The following is an 18404-nucleotide window of genomic DNA, read 5'->3' as shown; positions in this document are numbered from 1 at the left end:
CCCCAGATCTCCCAGGCACACCCCCAAACAAACAAGTGGAGTTTCTTAGGAAGAGACCAACTAATGATTTGGGGGAAATTGTGCAGGAGTTTCCAGCAACTAGATCCTCAGAGATTATTGCTGTCCCATCTCCCAGTGGTAAGAGATGAATGATAAACGATCAAGTTGGGGAAGTTTGTCTGCAATGTAATTTCATATAGGTGTGAGGTTTGAAACAGATGTTCTGGCAGGCAAACTACACATTAATACTCCCCTCCCAAGATTCTGAAGGTGCCCAGCCCAGCAGATGTGTATATATAGGGACTGAGCCAGATCTCTTCCAAAGGAGTGGCAGCTCCTTCCCTCTTGATCTCTGCCTCCTTCCAGCTGCATTCTCGCTCCTGTCTGTGCCTCTGGTTGCTCTAGCAACCATGAGTCGCCAATTTAGTTCTCAGTCTGCATTTAGCTCAAGGAGCAGGCGGGCCCATAGTGCCAGGTCCTCCTCGGGCTTTGGTGGTGGTGGGAGTCGGACTGTGGGGTCTGTGAGTCAGGCCTGGGGCAGGGGTGGCGGTGGAGGCTATGGGAGCCATGGAAGGGGCTTCGGCTCGAGGAGCCTCTACAATCTGGGTGGCAGTAAAAGCATCTCCTTTAGCATGGTGGGGAGGAGTGCCAGTGGCTTCTGCCAGGGTCGGGGATCAGGAGGAGGATTTGGAGGGGGCAGAAGCTTTGGGGGTGGTGGCTTTGGAAGTGGTGGCTATGGAGGTGGTGGCTTTGGGGGTGGCAGATTTGGAGGTGGTGGCTATGGAGGAGGTAGTTTTGGGGGTGCTGGGTTTGGGGCTAGCAATTTTGGGCTTGGGGGCTTTGGTCCTTCTTATCCACCAGGGAGCATCCAAGAGGTGACCATTAACCAGAGCCTTCTAGAGCCACTTCACCTAGAGGTGGACCCTGAAATTCAGAGGATCAAGACCCAGGAGCGGGAGCAAATCAAGATTCTCAACAACAGATTTGCCTCCTTCATTGATAAGGTGAGTACCTTAGAGATAGGCAGAACCTTTGGTCACTGACCAAGTGACCTCTCACCAAGTGTGCACTTTTCAGTTGGATGATAATAATCAGTGATCACTTCTGTGTGTTTGTCCTAGGATAGGAAAGAATTTACCTCATTTAGGCTTCAACCTGTTTTCTTGGAGGGATTTATATCTACTTTCCCTTTTGGCAGGAAAACAGATAAAGGATGTGAAATACCTGATAGATATTCAGTGCAGTGATCTCATTCTTATTATTCACTTCTTATCCATCCATGCACACATCCTTCCCTCCTGCCCTCCTTCAGTTCATCTACCCACCCACCAACACATATGCTCTCATTCATCCATCCATCCACCCACCCTTCATACACATCCACCCATCTATTCATCTTTCCACCACCCATCTACTACATTGATTTATACACCACACTCATCCATCCATCCATCTTCCCATTAATATCTACACATAGCCTTCCCTCTTAGCTGCCTTCCTTCCATCCTTCCACTCACACATATTCATCCATTCGTCTATCCACTCACCCATACATATTTATCCATCAGTCCTTGTACCCACCCATCTATACACCCCCAAACTCATCCTCCCATAGCCATCCATCCATCCATCCATCATCCATACATATCTATCATCCATCTTCCCATCACTGCACTTATTTATATACTTCCTACTTATTTATCCATCCATTCATCCTCCTACCCATCCAATACTATACCCATCTACCCACCCATTGAACCCACAAATACTAAGCATCTACTATATGTCAGACACTGTAACAGGTGCTATAGGGGTGAACAGGACACAAGTTCTGCTCTCAAGGAGACCCACATCTAAAGGGGAGAGTTACAACAGTGTATGGGGAGTATGTAACAGGGGTAGTACTCTCTGGCCATGGTATCTCAAAAAGAGTGCCATGAGCTCCCTCCAAATCCTCCTGCTGCTTCCCATGAGCTTTGCCTGCTGGATTCTTGGAGGGCTTCTTTGGAGCCCCAGGTCTGACCTGAATCTTGAAGGTGGGGGAAGAGCCCTGCGGGCTTTCAGGGCAAAGGGAATTTTTAAGCAGAAGGCCCAGGAGGCATAAAGATACAATACCTTCAGGGAACTTCAAATAGTTAAAAATCCTGGATAAAAATGCATAATAGAAAGGAGAGGGGAGAAGAGAAGGGGAAACTGCCAAGACAGGCAGAAATAGCAGGCTGGCAAGCCATGGTAAGGCCTAGGCTGATGTGCTGGCCGCTGGTTATCCCTGGGAGCTGAAGTCAGTTAAATACCATGTAGCAACCCTGAGTTCCTCCTGGTAGCTTACCAGGACCAAGAAAGGGCCAGATGGAGCCATGGAAGACCCTCTTTCTAGTTCCCTGATTAAATCTCAGACTAGGTCTGGTTCAGGCCCATGTCACCAGGCAGAGGCTGGTGGAATATCTATGGCAAAGAGCTTCCTCTAGCATTTCCTTTTGTCTAGAGGTAGCGGCACAGTGGCCACTGCCTGATATCTGGGCAAACACAGGGGACGGTACAGAACATGTGAGCACAGGAGGAGGTGGGGTAGAGTGTTGAGGCTTACAGACAAACAGGAGTTCCACAGAGCCAGGTGCTTCTGACTCCTCTGATCACCCTGAATGGGAAATTTGGGTGAATGTAATCGAACCTCAGGAACAGAAAGGGCTGGGAGCGTTTGGTTGGAGCAAGGATGTGAAGCCGAAGGAGATAACAGTAGGAGGTCAAGGTTATACTAATGGAGGAGAGGGAGGAAGAGCATTGTGGTCAGTGAAATGACCACAGGCTTCTGACAACTGATCTCCTGAGACTCTCATTGGGTTACGGTTCCTGTCATTGACAGAGTGTCTGTCCAGTTTTATGGCATGGGCTTTGGGCAAAAGCCAAGGTATCAGAGGCTTTGGCTTCCAGTCCTTTCCCAAGGGCGTGGCCTGTGATGACCATGAAGAGAGGTTCCTCAGCCAGGCGGACTCCGGTCTGGATGGAGGCAGAAGCTCTCTAAGTGGTCTTCCTGCATTTCCCCTTAGCTCTGTGCAGCCTGCTCTCAAGACCAGAGCAGAGCACAACACTCATCCATTTAAAGGACGTTTCTTATCTCTTTTGGAATAAAAGCCCAATCCCATAAGGACCTATATGATCTAGCTTTGTTCCTGCAACAAGATTCTTTCTTTGGGTCTCCACAATGCCATGCTACCCAACACAGGGCTGTGAATGAGTGTAGAATTGACTGGGAGCATAACATGGAGTAAAAATAGATAGTGGCAGGAATGTCTCATCAGGCATTAATGAGCGAAGCTGATAAACCTGTTGCCCAATCTCTGACTTTGATAAAGCTAGCAAAAATGAGCCGTGGGAAATAATGCTCTATTTACATTTTCCAATGTAGAGTCAGAATCCAAAAGGAGTAGGCAAGGACTAACTTAGATGGACAGTGTCTCAGGGGCTGGGAGATTCTAGATACTCCCCTTAAGGCCACATTGTAGGGGACTGTTGGCAGGGTTCTGCTCTGACCATACAAAACAGAGGGGGTTGCCCTTTGCAAAGCTCTTGGAGAAGGGAACTGGATTACAGAGTGTTTGTGTGTGTGTGTGCGTGTACACATACCCATGTGCCTGAGCAAAGCAGAGGCAGCACCACCATCTCCATCTATGCATGGGAGGGGAGGCTCCCTCTGTTGGCAACTAGAAGAGGGAAGGTGAGTGTAGGTCAGTAAGGTGTGAAGGGCAGTTCATGTGCTAGGTCTGAGCTGCCACCTCTCTAGCCCCTGTATACCATCTTTGTGTCCAGTTTTGAGGAAGGAATGAAGATACCAGGTGATGTCTACTCTATTTCCTGGGAAAAGCAACTTGGGTATTTCCAACACCTGCCAACCCAAAGTTCTTATTTCAGGGAACTTGAATATATTATACAATTTAGAAAATGAGAATATTTATTATTAAATTTCTCTCTGGGGTCTATAAACATTTAAATATGGTAAATTTACTGAAAACCTTGCTGACAGGCAGCAGGGGTGGTGGTAGCTCTAGGGGCACTCAGATAAGCTTTCTCAGAAATTAATTAAATTAATTAATAAATTATTTTGAAGAGTGGGCATGAACCTAGAGATGCTCTACCATTGAGCAACATCCCTAACCCTTTTTATTTTCTATTCAGAGACAGGGTATCCCTAAGTTGCTGAAGGTCTTGCTAATAAGTTGCTGAGGTTGGCCTTGAACTTTAGGTCTTCCTGCCTCAGACTCCTGAGTGATTGGGATTACAGATGTACATCACTACACCTGGCTTCAGGAATTAGAATATTTTAATATTCCAAGCCCAGTTTTTTCTTCTCCTCACTTCTTCCTGTCCTCAATTGCATGACCCATGTCAGCCACAAGAGAAAGAGCCTTGGATTTGTTAGAGTTTCAGATGTTTCAAAACATTATTTCCTTATGTTGGCATGGATAAATTGAATGATGTCAATGGTTATAGCTAAATGAACATGGTACTCAGTTGGAGGCAATGCACCTTCAAACCAGAGTGAATCTCAGTGTTGATTTTATTCTTTTTTCTTTTTTGGTACCAGAGATTGAACCTAGGGGCAATTAACCACTGAGCCACATCCCTGGTCCTTTTTCATTTTTTTATTTAGAGACAGGGTCTTGCTGAGTTGCTTAGGACCTTGCTAAATTGTTCAGACTGTCTTTGAATTTGTGATCCTCCTGCCTTAGCATCCCTAGCCACTGGGATTTATAGGCGGGCACCACAGCACTTGGCTCAGTGTTAGTTTTAGACAAATTGACCTTATAAGCATTGGTCACCATCAAAAACTACATTGTCTTCTGTGTGTCCTTGTCGCAGATGGGGGAAAGCTCTCTGACCTCTGGAGGAGCCATCTGATTCTCTGAGGTCTGCATGTGCATGGGGCTGCTGATTCCCCTTCCTGTGGGAGAGCTGCTCTGACCCATGGCCTGAGGTGGACTGGGGTCTTTGTTTTTTAGGTGCGATTCCTTGAGCAGCAGAACCAGGTGCTACAAACAAAATGGGAGCTACTGCAGCAGGTGAACACCTCGACGCGGAGTAACAACCTGGAGCCTGTCTTGGAGAGCTATATTAGTGAGCTGAGGAGGCAGGTGGATTTTCTCAATTCGGAGCAGATGCGCAAGAACACGGAGATCAGGGGCATTCAGGATGTCGTGGAGGACTACAAGAACAAGTGAGGCTTAAGGCGGGGCAAAGGGGTCTGGGAGGATCGTAGCAGGGAACTGATTCATAGGGGCAAGATATTTTGCTTCAGTGTCTACATGTAAGAGGTGGGACTGGGCCCATCAGGTGCAGTCATTCAGGCTCTGCATTGCACAACTGCAGGGGGTGCCATTTTGCATATGGCAGCCCTGGTAAGATGGTACTTGCCAATTGTATTGAGTGGGTTGGGGGAGCATAGTTTTATGGTTGTTGGAGCTAAATAAGCTCTGACACTTATTAGTTGCTTACAAATCAATCTGTCTTCAGTTCTCATATTAGTAAGTGAGGATAGTAAGTACCTTGCTGAATTATTGTGATGGGTTGGTCTGTGGTTCTCAGACTTCAGTGTGCATCAGCTTGCTGCAATCAGATCACTGAGTCCTCCCCAAGAGCTTCTGATTCTGTAGGTCTGGGGTAGGGTCAGCTCTTAGGCATTTCTAACATATTTTTTATTGATGTTGATGCTGGTGGTTTGGGGACCACACTTTGAGAATCATTAGTTCAAATGAAATTGGGCTTAATCAATTCTTAGTATTATACTTGCACATGCTAGGCTACTCAATATATTAATAGCAATGGTGGGGAGGGGGCAGGAGCTGTTAAATTTCAGATCAGCTGCTCTGAGCAACTGTGTAGGTGACTAAGTGGCCTTTCCCTCTCTCTTCTTCCCCATGTGGGGTGTTTCTCTTAACATCACTTTGACATTCTTCCTGTGTAATGCCAGTGTGGAGTCAAATGTATATGAATCAACAAGGGAAAAAATAAAACCCTGGGGGTGCTGGGGGCAGAATTATAGATATTTTTTTTCTCTTACAAATTTAGTAAAAGTGATTCTTAACTGGAAAAAAATGATTGAGTTTGACACTTTGCAAAGGTAAAACATCAGAATAAAAATGGGTATTTTGGGGGGAATTCTGTGTGGCTCTGGGTTTTCCTTGTTGGGTCCTTGTCCCTTCTGTTGGCTTAGAGAACCAGGAGGTGGCTCCAGCCATTTGTCAGTGAGAGCAGCAGGCCCTGGCAGGAGACAACTGTGTTGTAATCAGAACTCTCAAGTCCAGGACAGTAGATAGAGGTCTGGGGAAGTCTGAACTTTCTGCTGCTGGTGGGGGAAACATCAGGGAGCCAAGGTCAGCTGCTGCAGCCACTCTGTGCTCTTTGCCTCCCCACAGGTATGAGGAAGAAATCAACAAAAGGACCAGCACTGAGAATGACTTTGTGGTTCTGAAGAAGGTGAGGGGAAGGGAAGTCCCTGGGAGGCTGTGGATGCAGAAGACTGGGTGGGATGAAAAATCCCTGTGACTTGCAAGATGACCTCTAGGGCCAGCTTGGTGTGCATTGCCCAAATGCATAGCCCTTATACTGAAGGGAAAATTGAAATTGACACTAATGTGACTCTTTGGGAACCCTCTGGTTCTTGCCTCTCCAGGCTTCTGAAAATGAAATTAAATTAATTGACAGCTTTTGAATGTTAGTCATATGTGGCCTTGGGACTTGGGGAGGTTCAAGGGTGCTGTGTGTGATTGACCAAGGTGTGGAGGTTGATGTCTATCTCCTTCTGACTGAGAAAGCCATGGTTTGCAGGCCTCTTATTTGAGTAAGGTGATGACATTTTTAGACAAGGAAAAACCCAGAGAGGATTTGTCACTTTCCTGGGTGGAAAGACAGGTGTGGTAGAAAATACCTGGTGGTGGATAATGTGGTGGATAAGCAAACCATCTTTGCTTGTTGTTTAGGATGTGGATGCTGCTTTCATGGGCAAAGTGGATCTGCAGTCCAAAGCAGACACTCTGCTTGGGGAGATCAATTTCCTGAAATATTTATTTGACACAGTAAGTTCAGTCCTTATAGGAAACCCTGTTCTTATCTCACATCTCATAAGGGGAATGTGCTGAAAGAGGGGAGGCCTGAAATCCAGTAGTATCCACCAGCGGTTTATCTTCCCAATCACTCAACTCTGTGGGCCTGGAGTCAGCTGTTTCCTCACCCTCCAGTCCTCCGTGTTCCTGGGTGGGGGCAGTGGAGATGGAGACAGTGAGATCCTAAGGTTGGAGGAAAAAAAGTTGTCTCTGCTTCATGTCTTCCAATCTGTCTGGGAAATGAGGTTGACACCAAGACATGTAGGAGCAAAACCAGCCAGAAATTGTCATGCATTCTGGGACATCAATAGGGCTGTTAGAGAACTCTGTGGGAGATGACTATGGATTTTAAAGGGAGCGAGGACAAACTGCAGGGGTGTGGGATAGTACACTTGCGCACCCCTGGTCCTCCTATCACCCATGTCTAACTTGGGGACACATGCTCTGGGCCAGGTGCTGATAGGAGCTCTACTTATCTTCTGGGTGTCTCTATTCTACAGAACAGAAAACTGAGCCACTTTCTCAGTAACCCAGCTAGTCAAATGGCTCCATAACTGCAGTCCTTTCTATTTCCTTTGAAAGCACATGAGCTAATATGCTTGTCAGAGGGAACAGTTCAAGATGGCGGCCAAGCAAGAGTAAGGTTGGGATGGAGGGCACAGGTGAGGCCTGATGGGAAGGTGGGGCCATGAGGGCTCTAAGTTCAGAAGCCTGCCTCCCCCCTGGAGGGTAAGCCTGGGTCCCATTACTTTATTTGAAGCAATTAAGACTCTCCCCATTCCCTCTTTTTGCATACAACAATTGAAAGAACTTTCCTCTGAGGCTCCTTCCTGGTCCAGGCTTCTGGCCTCCCCAGGGAACCTTAAGAGAAACTGAGACTCTAGGAGAGTGGAAGGGGTCAATGGTACTCCATGTCTCACAGGAGCTGTCCCAGATGCAGACCCACATCAGTGACACCAATGTCATCCTGTCCATGGACAATAACCGCTCCCTGGACCTGGACAGCATCATTGATGCAGTGCGGGCTCAGTATGAGCTGATTGCACAGAGGAGCAAGGATGAAGCCGAGGCACTGTACCAGACCAAGGTGAGCTCTGCCCCCAGCTTACACCCCTGAAATAGGCAGATGCTGCCCAGAGCTGGTAGTTCTTCTTCTTATTTTAAAGTTGTTATAGAAACTTTAGAAATTATGGTAAGGATCACCCATATCTCACCACCAATATGATGTGTTCAGATGTTTTCTGTGAGTTCTTTGTAGCTAACGTATAGGGAGAACTCATAGGGGCCAGGCACCACACAAATGCTTTATATATACTATTTTATTTAATCCTTGCAATAACCCCATGAGGTAAGGATTTCATTATCCCCATTTTACAGATAACAGTATGAGATTCCTACATATAGCAAGTGACATCAGAACCTAATTCAAGAGCACTATCTATAAACCTTTGCTCTTAATCATTAGAATTATTTTAATCTTTTTCATAATGGTACCTGTTAAAACAGAGTTTGATTCCTTTCAGTTTTACTTATCAATTATGAATGCCTTTCTGTTCCACTACATAGTCTACATTTTTAACAGCATGGTATTTCATTTTGAGATGATTCCTTCACTTATTAAATAAATACATTCACAATTTAGTCTTTGGTTACATCTTTGGTTACTTCTTTACTATAAATCAACCTTGGCCTTTGTGGATGATAAAGATTCTGTGTTGAAGAGAGAAAGGTTGACAGCCCAGTCAACTAAATTCTGAACAACTGGCATTTGATGATTTGCTATGAGTTATTGTCCGTGGCCAACTCCAATCCCAGCTGATGTCTGTCCCACTGACCTGCAGACAGGTATTCTGGGATGGAATAGATTTTTTTGGCATCAAACAGGAGAGGCAGAGTCAGCAGTGAAACATCAGAATACAGATTCGCTTGAGTTAACTCTCCCCCCACCATGTCCTGTGGGTTGAGTTCTATTGGGGGCAATGGAGACACAGAAACAGAGACAGGAAAATGTGAATGAATGTGGAAGATGCTGAGGGCTTCTGAGGATGGGCAGCCCTGCCTGCTAGGGAAATCACTCTGGAAAAGAATATGAAGGAATATGGTGGAGTATAAAAAGTGAGGGTAAGAACCAGTGTGAAGGCTTAGGCATGTGAAAAAGGGCATCAGGAAGCAACTTTGGCTGGAATACAAACCTACCCAGAGTGGGAATGAAGGGCCTTTAGTACAGAGGTGTGTGTATGTATGTGCATATTTGGGGCTCAGGTGAGAGATTCAGTGTGGATATGTATGTGTACATGTGTAGAACCACAGCTCCAGATGGGCTTATTCTGGAACTTCCCAGGGGAGAGCAGCCTAGACCCATCCCTTCTTGGAGGAGTTTGAGGTGAGTAGCAGGTGCTGACCATGATGTCACCTTTGACCTTAGTACCAGGAGCTCCAGATCACAGCAGGGAGACATGGAGATGACCTGAAGAATAGCAAGATGGAGATTGTTGAGCTCAACCACACCATCCAGAGGCTGCAGGCAGAGATTGGCAATGTCAAGAAACAGGTAGGACAAGTGCTCAGGGTGGGTTGGCCAGTCCTCTTGCCTTCCATAATGTTCTGCTAGATCAGCTTCCCCAAACTCAACACTATGTGTTTCTCCAACTGTCTCTGGCATAGATTGAACAGATGCACTCATCCATTTCGGATGCAGAGGAGAGAGGAGAGCGAGCTCTCCAAGATGCCAAGCAGAAGCTGCAGGACATGGATGAGGCCCTGCAGCAGTCCAGGGAGGAGCTGGCCCGGCTGCTGCGTGACTACCAGGCACTGCTGGGAGCCAAGCTGTCCCTGGATGTTGAGATTGCCACCTACCGCAAGCTGCTGGAGGGAGAGGAGAGCAGGTGGGTGTAGCAGTCATGTTTCTCAGCCAAAATGAGGATGTAGTCATGGACTGTGTGCTTCCAGGATGGAGAGAAGATAATCTTCCCAGATTTCTTGGGAAGATTGGTGGTCCAGTGTAAGCAGAAATATTAGAGTTAGAAACAGAAGATGTGTGAATTGGCAGGGTATAGGAAAAGTCATTGTGACCATCACCCACCTCCAAGTACAGTGTCTCCATATCCCAGCTCACACCAATGCCACCAGGTGGACAACCCCAATGCTAAAAAATTTCGTGAAAATGCTGAAAATGTCCTCTGGCCCCACTGTCTCCCTGGCCTCTGCCCATGCACACAGTTTCCCGAGGTTTGGGGACATCTCTGCTTCTATTATCTTCAGGTTGCCTTCACTGATGTCCTGATGCTTCATGAGTGTGGTTAATGACTGTATTTTGGTTTTACAGGATGTCAGGAGAGCTGCAGAGCCATGTGAGCATCTGTAAGTACCAGAGTCCAGGGATAGAGGCTGGTTGGCACTGGGCAGAGGATGGGCTTGGTAGGGTTGCTAGGTGACCAGCAGGGATTGGCATTGGGCGCTTTTGCTTCTAATCTAGAAGAAAGAATACCAAAGTATACTAATGTCACCACAAAGCCTAGAAGAATTTGTTGCAATGGTTATGATTTATTTATTTATTTATTTTTAGGTCTGTGTATCTTAAACTTTTGTGATACCTAATCTCAGCAGTGACTAGAACTCTTTAGGGCATATATTCAATAAACAAGGAGAATGTGTTACTTAAAGGAGCGCTGACATCCTTGCAGTATGAAGAGCGATTTTTAAATGGAAATACTTTTGATGTCCAAAGTGTATATTTGCAAGTCGGCGGTTATCTATTTGCAAGTTGATGCCACCAAAGATCAAGGATGTAGGAGCCCTTAGGTTGAAGGGGTAGTGCAGTTAAGTCCCCCTGCCAGGTCCTTCTGAACCATTTACGCGGTCCTCTCCTCAACAGCGGTGCAGAGTAGCCAGGTATCCATGGGCGGTGGCTACAGTGGCGGAGGCGGAGGCTACAGCAGCGGAGGCTACAGTGGTGGAGGTGGAGGCTACAGCGGCGGCGGCGGCGGCTACAGTGGCGGCGGCTACAGTGGTGGAGGCGGCGGCTACAGTGGCGGTGGCGGCGGCGGCAGCAGCAGCAGCTCCCGCGGGGGCGGGGGAAGTTACGGAGGAGGGCGCGCCAGAGGCGGCAGTGGAGGCGGCTATGGGAGTGGCGGCGGCGGGAGCTATGGAGGAAGCAGTAAAAGCAGCAGCAAATACGGTGGCGGCTCCTCGCGCGTGCAGATCATCCAAACCTCCACCAACACCTCCCGCAAGCGAATCGTGGAGTAGGGGCAGAGCAGCACCTCTCAGGGCTCACACACAGGATGCGCCCCCTGGCTCTTCTCCTGTCGCCTCCCCGCTATGCCCTTCCTGACTCCCTCTCACTTAGCTTTTCCTGATGGGTCTCAGCAGTTTTGCTAATAAATTCGACTCTAGGCGAGGAAGCAGGGTGGATAAGCACAAATAGCAGCTCTCTCTTTGGAGGGCACTGGCTTGTGGTCAAAGGCAGTTACACTCTCACTCGGGATCCCCTCGTCTGACCCTGCTCCTTACCCTAGGGACACTAAGGCACATAGTTGATGGACAGGAAAGTCGCAGAGCTTCTGCAAGGTGGATGATTGAGAGTACGTCAGGTTTACCAAACATCTCAACCCCAGGCTTCCTTTCTTGTACCTTGGCAGCTGCATGATCCACAGTCCATCCCTCAGGTTGCTCACAAAATGATCCCTATGGGCAAGTAGCTGGCTTGGTAAGAGGAAACTACCAGGGGTCAGTTCCTGATTCTTTGTAACCTCATACTTTGACCTTGATGGTTGATGTACTGACTATCTGAGATGCCTGTAGGTCATGCCTGTCCTGATTCTGAATCTCTATGTTGAGAAGCATTATCCCTCTGGTTTACAGCCCCCTGTGGGAGTATGTCAAACCCCCTGTTTTTGTCTAAAGGGAGGATTGTTCTTAGCAGTGAATGGAGGTATGACGGACAGATGATAGAGTTCTGTTTCTGTCCTGCCCTCCAGACAGCTCCATCTTTGGAAGATTGCCCCTTCCTGCACTCTGCTCCATTATGGGTCTGCAGAGAGTTGCCTAGTGGGCTGGGCATCTGCAGCCCTGTTCTGATCCACCCAGGGTGCCCAGGGCTTGAAGCCTGAGGACTGTGAGGATCTGACTTGGGAGGGTTCCAGTCCTGAGCCAGTCTGTTTTTGTCAAAAACTGCCTGTTTTTGTCCCAGGCGGTTAATGCCCTTTTCCAGACCTCACAAGTCCCTTTTCACTTCTGTTCTCTTTGAGCACTTTGTGAGACTTTGACTTCTACTTTAGAGTCTTATAAAAGGTGCTTGAGACGTGCTGGAGGGGTCTGGCAGGGGAAAATGTCAGCCAACATGTGGCTTGAGAGGGGAAGTATGGCTTTGCTTCTAGGATCTGGAGTCCCCTTCACTTGCAAGTGGCCTGGAGTCCCCTTCACTGGCTTCCTGAGTCTCGACACAACCTCCACATCCGTGATTCTGTTGGAGCATCTGAGGGGCTCTGTGGGGGGTCCCTTGGGAAGTACCTTTGACTTCATCATTTCCTGGTTGAAAGGTGTACCTTGAAGGGCTTGGCATTTCCAGTCTTTCTACAATAAATTTTTCTGTGATCTCAAAATGTCACTTGGTCTGGAAACGAGTTATTTTTTTTTTCTTGTCTTTGAAATTATTCATATTTGGGAAATTAAGTTTTATTATTTTTATTGTACAAGTAATATATAATCTTGAAGAACCTTGCACATAATCTTATTAATCTTTAAAGTGGCCTATCATTCAAAAGCCAATTACATGTTTGTTCAACAGGCATTTATTAAGCTCCTGGTGTGGCAGGAAGTGACCTGGGCACTGGGAAGGCAGTGTTGGATGAACACGTCTCTGAATCTTAAAGTGCTCACAACTCAGATGATCTGTTATGGGGGAGAGGGAGGTTTTGATAGGGGAGAAGCCAGTGTGTATGCCTCTATGGACCACCTAGCCTGAGGGTGGAAGCAAGGCCTTCTGAGGACATGGGTAGACCCACCAGAAAGGAGCAGTGGGACCAGCAATAGGTGCCAGTGCTGGGGAAGGGAGTTTGGTCCCAACAGACTTCAAGAAGACTGGAAAGTAGAAGAGTAGGGGCAGGTGTTGACAGGGGTCTAGTATGCCCAGAGACTTGAAGGTAAGAGAGAATGGATGTGTGTGAGCAAAAGGGACAGCAGGATGGGAGAAAACAAACAGGGAGGCAAGGGGCTGAGGTCCAGTTACCGAGTGGGGGTCAAGGGCAGGAACATTTTGGTCGATGCCTTGAGAGAAGCAAAGTTGCAGAAATTTAAAAATGGAGCAGGTTAAGCCATCGCCTTATCCTGTATGGCATTTCGGAGTCCAAGTAAAGGACTCACATAATAGTTATGACTTGCCTGCTTGTTCCCCGAAGGAATAAAGATGGAATTTGGATATGGGGTTCATTCGAACACAACCGTAACCCATATTGAAAAGACATTGCATTCCCAGGCACACCCGACAGTCACTCTGAGAAATTTCTTCCTGTCTCACCTGTCTTGGCAGCAGGCCTATTGGGGAAAGGCTGAGAAGAGAGCAGGTGGGCAGAAGGACTGCCCAAAGGGAAGAAGAGGAGGGCGGACAGTGCAAAGTCCTATTTTTAAAGTAAAAAATGAGCGCACAAGGACTAGGCAGGGAAGATGTGGACAGACAGCTGTGGACATAAAAATGATTGACAGTGTTCAGCTGACAGTGAGAACACATGAGTCAATGGGGCGTGGTGGTTGCTGGAGAAAGCCATGGGAACTAGGAAGGCAACAGCCAGGAAGAGGGATTGTTCTGTATTTGGACCCTCTGAAGGCTCTGAATGCTGAGGACAGTGATAAATAATAGGAGCCTATTGAGAACAAAGTGACCAGGACCACGATGGTGGTAAATCAGAAGCCTGGCTACATGAGGGATGATGGGAGGACCTGGACAGTAGTTGCTGGGAGTAATGGAACAGCTAATTGCAAAGATTTGAAGAGCTTCCATAGGAAAGGGGGGTAAGTCCCAGCTGATGACCCAGATGCACATGTGAGATCTATAGCAGATTTGGCTGTATGTCAGAAGCACCTTTCTATTGATCCTGAGATGGGTGAGGCCACTTGGAGAGTTACCAAGTTTCAAGCAGAGGCTGGCTAGCTGTCTAGCAGGAGGTTGAGGGAGGGAGTGGAACGTGGGTGGGGATGTGTGTATGGAGGAATCCCATATCTTTGCCACCCTAAGAGTCCATGTGGTAGAGCCTGAGAAAAAAGGAATTCTACTCTATGGGAAAAATAGGGTCAGATGCCAGGGAAGGAGAAAGTCATGGTCCCAGACAACATTCTAAAATGAATCCGAGTTTTCTGGCACCACCAGACCTACTTCAGGGTGTGGCCTGATTATCCCTGGAATCACACATGTGTGTATGATGCTCTAAGGGAATCCAGGTCAGCTCTGGGAAAAAGCATAAGGGCAAGGCCAGGCCAAGGTCATCTTCCCCATCCTTCTCCTGGGCAGGAATTGGGGTTGTTCCAGAAAATGTGGCTTTGACTTTTCAGAAGACTTGACTATCTGAATCAGAGAGGACGAGGGAGGGATGGAGGGAACAATGTGACCCAATCCTAGGAATGTTGGAACCTAGATGCCACAGGGCAGGGAATTAATAGCCAGAGGGAAGAAGAGTCAGTCACAAAAAGGAACCAGGGTCCAGGGGAGAAGTCTGTTGATGTTCAGGGAAAGAGGGAGTTACTCTAGGGACCTGAGAAATGGGAGCTAGCACCAAAAGACACTGGAGGAGGTTTCTTGGTATAGACAGGGAGAGTGTTCCACAAGAGCAAATGCCCCTCACCTGCAAGTCACCCCAGAGAAAACAGGAAATTCTATGAACCATGCACAAAACACCTCACATACATTATCTCATCTAGTTCTCACTGTGTCTGGGAGAGGGCTGGGGAGACCACCTGTGGGTGGGCCATCCAGGTATGGAGCACTCCCTCCCTGCCCTGATCAGGCTTTCCCACAGCAGATACCCATGGGAAGAGCAAAGCTGGCCCATCTATTCATCAGATGGAGGCCATCAGGAGGGAGCGACTTACAGGTGGTGAGATCCCAGGGGAAGTCTGCCAACCGCTCCTCCCTCTGGGAGGCTGTGGCAGGGCGGAGCACTCTGGAAATCTAAATTTAATTCCACCAGCGTCTCAGTTACAGAGATTTTTATCTCAGGGCATTGCAAACAGGAAGAGCAACCATTGGCTCAATAGAATTCTAACTCCTTCTGACCTTGGACAAGATGTGTGTTTCTGGGCTGGGAAAGCTCTTGGTCTGAGGAAGAGTGTCTTGAGAATGCCGCCTTGCCCTCATTACCCTGCCCAGAATGTGTCTTCACAACAATGAGTTCGGTGCTCCACCAGTCCCGCTTCAAGTCCAGTGTAACTCTCACGGTTTTGTTGGACTTGCTGCCCTGATTTTATCAGCTTTCCAAACGGGGGACGTCTTCTAGTTGATCAACACCCTCTTGCAGGGTTGGGCTGGGAACTGGGAGTGCTGTGAGGTTCTCCAGCATGGACAATCAGTTCCAAATGGCCCAGTCCCAAACCTGGAAGAACTTCTGGGGGGCTCTTTGTGTTCAGCTCAGCTTCCACTCCTGTCCCAGGGTGGTCATCCCTTGGAGCAGGTCCTCACCCTGCATAACGCACATTCCAGAGGGAAAGCAGGGTCTCTCACATCTAGCCCTAGATTTCTTCGGCGTCTGGTGTGCTTAGCGTCACTTCTACGCGGTGGACCCCTAGCTTCCCTATGACAGGTTGGGCTTTATGGGCCCTCAGACTTTCTCTTACAAAATAACCTAATTTCAAAAGCTTAAACTTCTTTTTCTAGCCCTTTCACTATTTCCAGTGAAACAGGGGCTTGTTCCAAAGTTTTCTTGATTCTATCAGTCTTTGGGTCCTTCCAAATGCAAGAGTGAGAAAGAATTCTCCCTTTTCTCTTTATCATTTACTCCTTGTAGTTTCCTTGGAAGGCAGATATAGTCCCAGCTTTACAAAGGAGAAAATTTATGCTCAGAGAGGGTTGCTGATCTCCCTAGGGTCACACAGCTAGGGACATGCAGTCAGGAGTGGGACCCAGGTCTAACTGACCCCCACAGCACAGAATAGACACTGTCCACTGCCTCTTTCCTGCACAAGCGTCTTTGGCTTCCTGCTGCTGGGCTGCTCTGCTCCCACACTGCCCGTGCATGGCTCCTGGGGGCCGCCTTTGCTGTCTGTCTTCAATAGGGCCGCCCCTCTTCCCCTTGCATCTCTCTGTCCTGCATAAAAAGCCTTGGCCCCTCCTCTGCTGCCTGTCAGCTTTCAACATCTCACCCCGCCTCCCCATTGTCTGTGACTCCCCTGTACTCCTCCCAGGCTTTAGTTTTCCCCACTCCCCTGAAATTCCCTTCTCCCACGTCCCTGATAGAGTCCCGCAGGGCTGGGTGGCTTGTCATCGCATGTCTCTTAATTCTTTTCTCAGTCCCATCCCTCAAAAAGCTCTCAAAACATCACCACACCTGCCCCTGCCTGTGCCCCACAGCTTGCATGTGGCAACCTCTCAGCCATCAGTTCTGGGTGCGTGCGAGTCCCTGGGCAGGTGTTCTGGTACTCTGTCATCTCGCACAGCTGGGGAGTCCCTCAAGGGCTGACAACAGGGAGGCTGAGAGGGTACCCAAAGTCATGGAGAATTTAGTTTTGCTTCCAAAAGGCTTACAGAGGAATTGTGTGTTTGTGTGTGTGTGTGGGTGCGCACACGTGAATGAACACACACGTGCAAATGAGTCAATCTATACATCAATGCGCATTTGGATCTGGCAGCAACTGAGTTTTGGAAAAGAAACCAACAGGCCCGCAGCCTAGTGTTAATCCAAGAAAATCCTGGAGGAGAGAGCTGGGCTTGTCTACCTACTGCCCTGTGGAGCAGAGGGGAGAAATATATTTCCTCTCAAGGCCCAGTGGACTGAACACAGTCAGGTTCGAATACTCAGGAATTGAGATCTTTGGGGTCCTAGCACTTGAAGGGGTTTGAAGCAAGCTGCCAGTGCAAGTGGAAGGCCTTCCGGAGAGGAATAGAAGCAAGATGGCAAAAGGAGAGGAAAAGGGAGGAAAAAAGAAGAGGGGTAATCAGTCTGGGCCAAGCTTGGTAGAGGAAGGGTCATGGTGTGAGGCCAGGTGACAGGTGGGCAGGGAGAGATGTAGGTGTTGTGGGTGAGAAAGGCCGGCCAACGGCAGGAGGCATGTGCTCTGGAGTTGGACAAGCATGGCTTGTCAGTGCCAGCTGTGTGACCCTGGGAGCGGATTTTGACCTTTGTGAACCTGAGTTGTCTTTTCTTTAAAATGGGGCTACTACTAATCAGCTTGAGAACGTTTTTGTGATTTTTTTGGGGGGGGAGTCCTGGGGATTGAACTCAGGGGCACTTGACCACTTAGCCACATCCCCAGCCCTATTTTGTATTTTATTTAGAGACAGGTTCTCACTCAGCTGCTTAGCACCTTGCCATTGCTGAGACTGGCTTTGAACTCTAGAGCCTCAGCCTCCTGAGATGCTGGGATTACAGGTGTGTACTACCGTGCCTGGCTTCTTTTTAAATACACCATATCTTTATTTTATTTATTCATTTTTATGTGGTGCTGAGGATTGAACCCAGTGCCTCACATGTCATAGGTAAGTGCTCTACCACTTAGCTACAACCCCAGCCCCCTTTCTGTGATATTTAAGTGAGGTGTAGCTGCTAACATGTACTTGGGGCCTGCAGGTGTTAGTCCCTCTTTCCTCTCTCATTTTGTCTTTATTTTATAAATGCAGGATATATAACAAGCCAGAAGTATGGATGTGTGGTTAATACCTTCGTCCTACACATGATGCCCTCTGCCCTCATGGTACTGGGAATGAAACCCAGGGCCTTGCACATGCTAGGCAAGTGCTCTACCACTGAGATACAGCCCCAGATCTTTTTAAACTTCATTTTGTCTTAAGACAAGGTCTTGCTAAGTTGCTGAGATAGTCATTTGAACTTGTGATTCTCCTGCCTCAGCCTCCAGAGTAGCTGGGATTACAGGCATGTGTCACTATGCCCGGTCTGGATGTGATTTTTTAATATCCCCATATGCCCACTGCAGTCCTGGGGATGAATAGAAAAAGAAGATGAACTTGATGAGCTCCAGCCTTACAGTTCCAGCCCTACTGGGTTGCCTTGAAAGGGAGCAGTGGAAAGAGAATAGGAGTTTGATTCAGAAATGGGAATTGATTGTGACCTGGACAAATTTTGTTTACTTCTCTGGGCCTGCATT

General features: G+C 47.9%; 1 protein-coding gene across 2 annotated transcripts; it reads left to right on the top strand.

Moving 5' to 3' along the window:
- The first annotated feature begins 303 nt into the window (after positions 1-303).
- Positions 304-12451, top strand: Krt77 (keratin 77). Of its 2 annotated transcripts, XM_048802775.1 has the most exons (10): positions 304-1004; positions 4998-5212; positions 6411-6471; positions 6975-7070; positions 8020-8184; positions 9523-9648; positions 9762-9982; positions 10423-10457; positions 10972-11025; positions 11062-12451. In XM_048802775.1, exons 1-10 carry the CDS (start codon positions 411-413, stop codon positions 11343-11345), a joined length of 1851 nt encoding a protein of 616 aa, XP_048658732.1. In that variant the 5' UTR covers positions 304-410; the 3' UTR covers positions 11346-12451. The 2 variants fall into 2 exon arrangements, with proteins under 2 accessions (XP_048658732.1, XP_015348895.1); XM_015493409.2 differs by having other exon boundaries at positions 10972-12451.
- Positions 12452-18404: the final 5953 nt, after the last annotated feature.

The sequence above is a fragment of the Marmota marmota genome, unplaced genomic scaffold, assembly GCF_001458135.2.
Source record: "Marmota marmota marmota unplaced genomic scaffold, marMar, whole genome shotgun sequence".
NCBI classification, from domain to species: domain Eukaryota; kingdom Metazoa; phylum Chordata; class Mammalia; order Rodentia; family Sciuridae; genus Marmota; species Marmota marmota.
Note: the sequence above shows the minus strand (reverse complement) of the source record. Positions and strands in the feature narration are given on the sequence as shown.

Bases quoted from the DNA above. Each gene is read 5' to 3' on its own strand.
- Krt77 (XM_015493409.2), top strand. From the start codon at position 411: ATGAGTCGCCAATTTAGTTCTCAGTCTGCATTTAGCTCAAGGAGCAGG. The intron at 6,472-6,974 runs GTGAGGGGAAGG...CTTGTTGTTTAG, and splicing joins ACTTTGTGGTTCTGAAGAAG to GATGTGGATGCTGCTTTCAT. The intron at 9,649-9,761 runs GTAGGACAAGTG...TCTCTGGCATAG, and splicing joins TTGGCAATGTCAAGAAACAG to ATTGAACAGATGCACTCATC.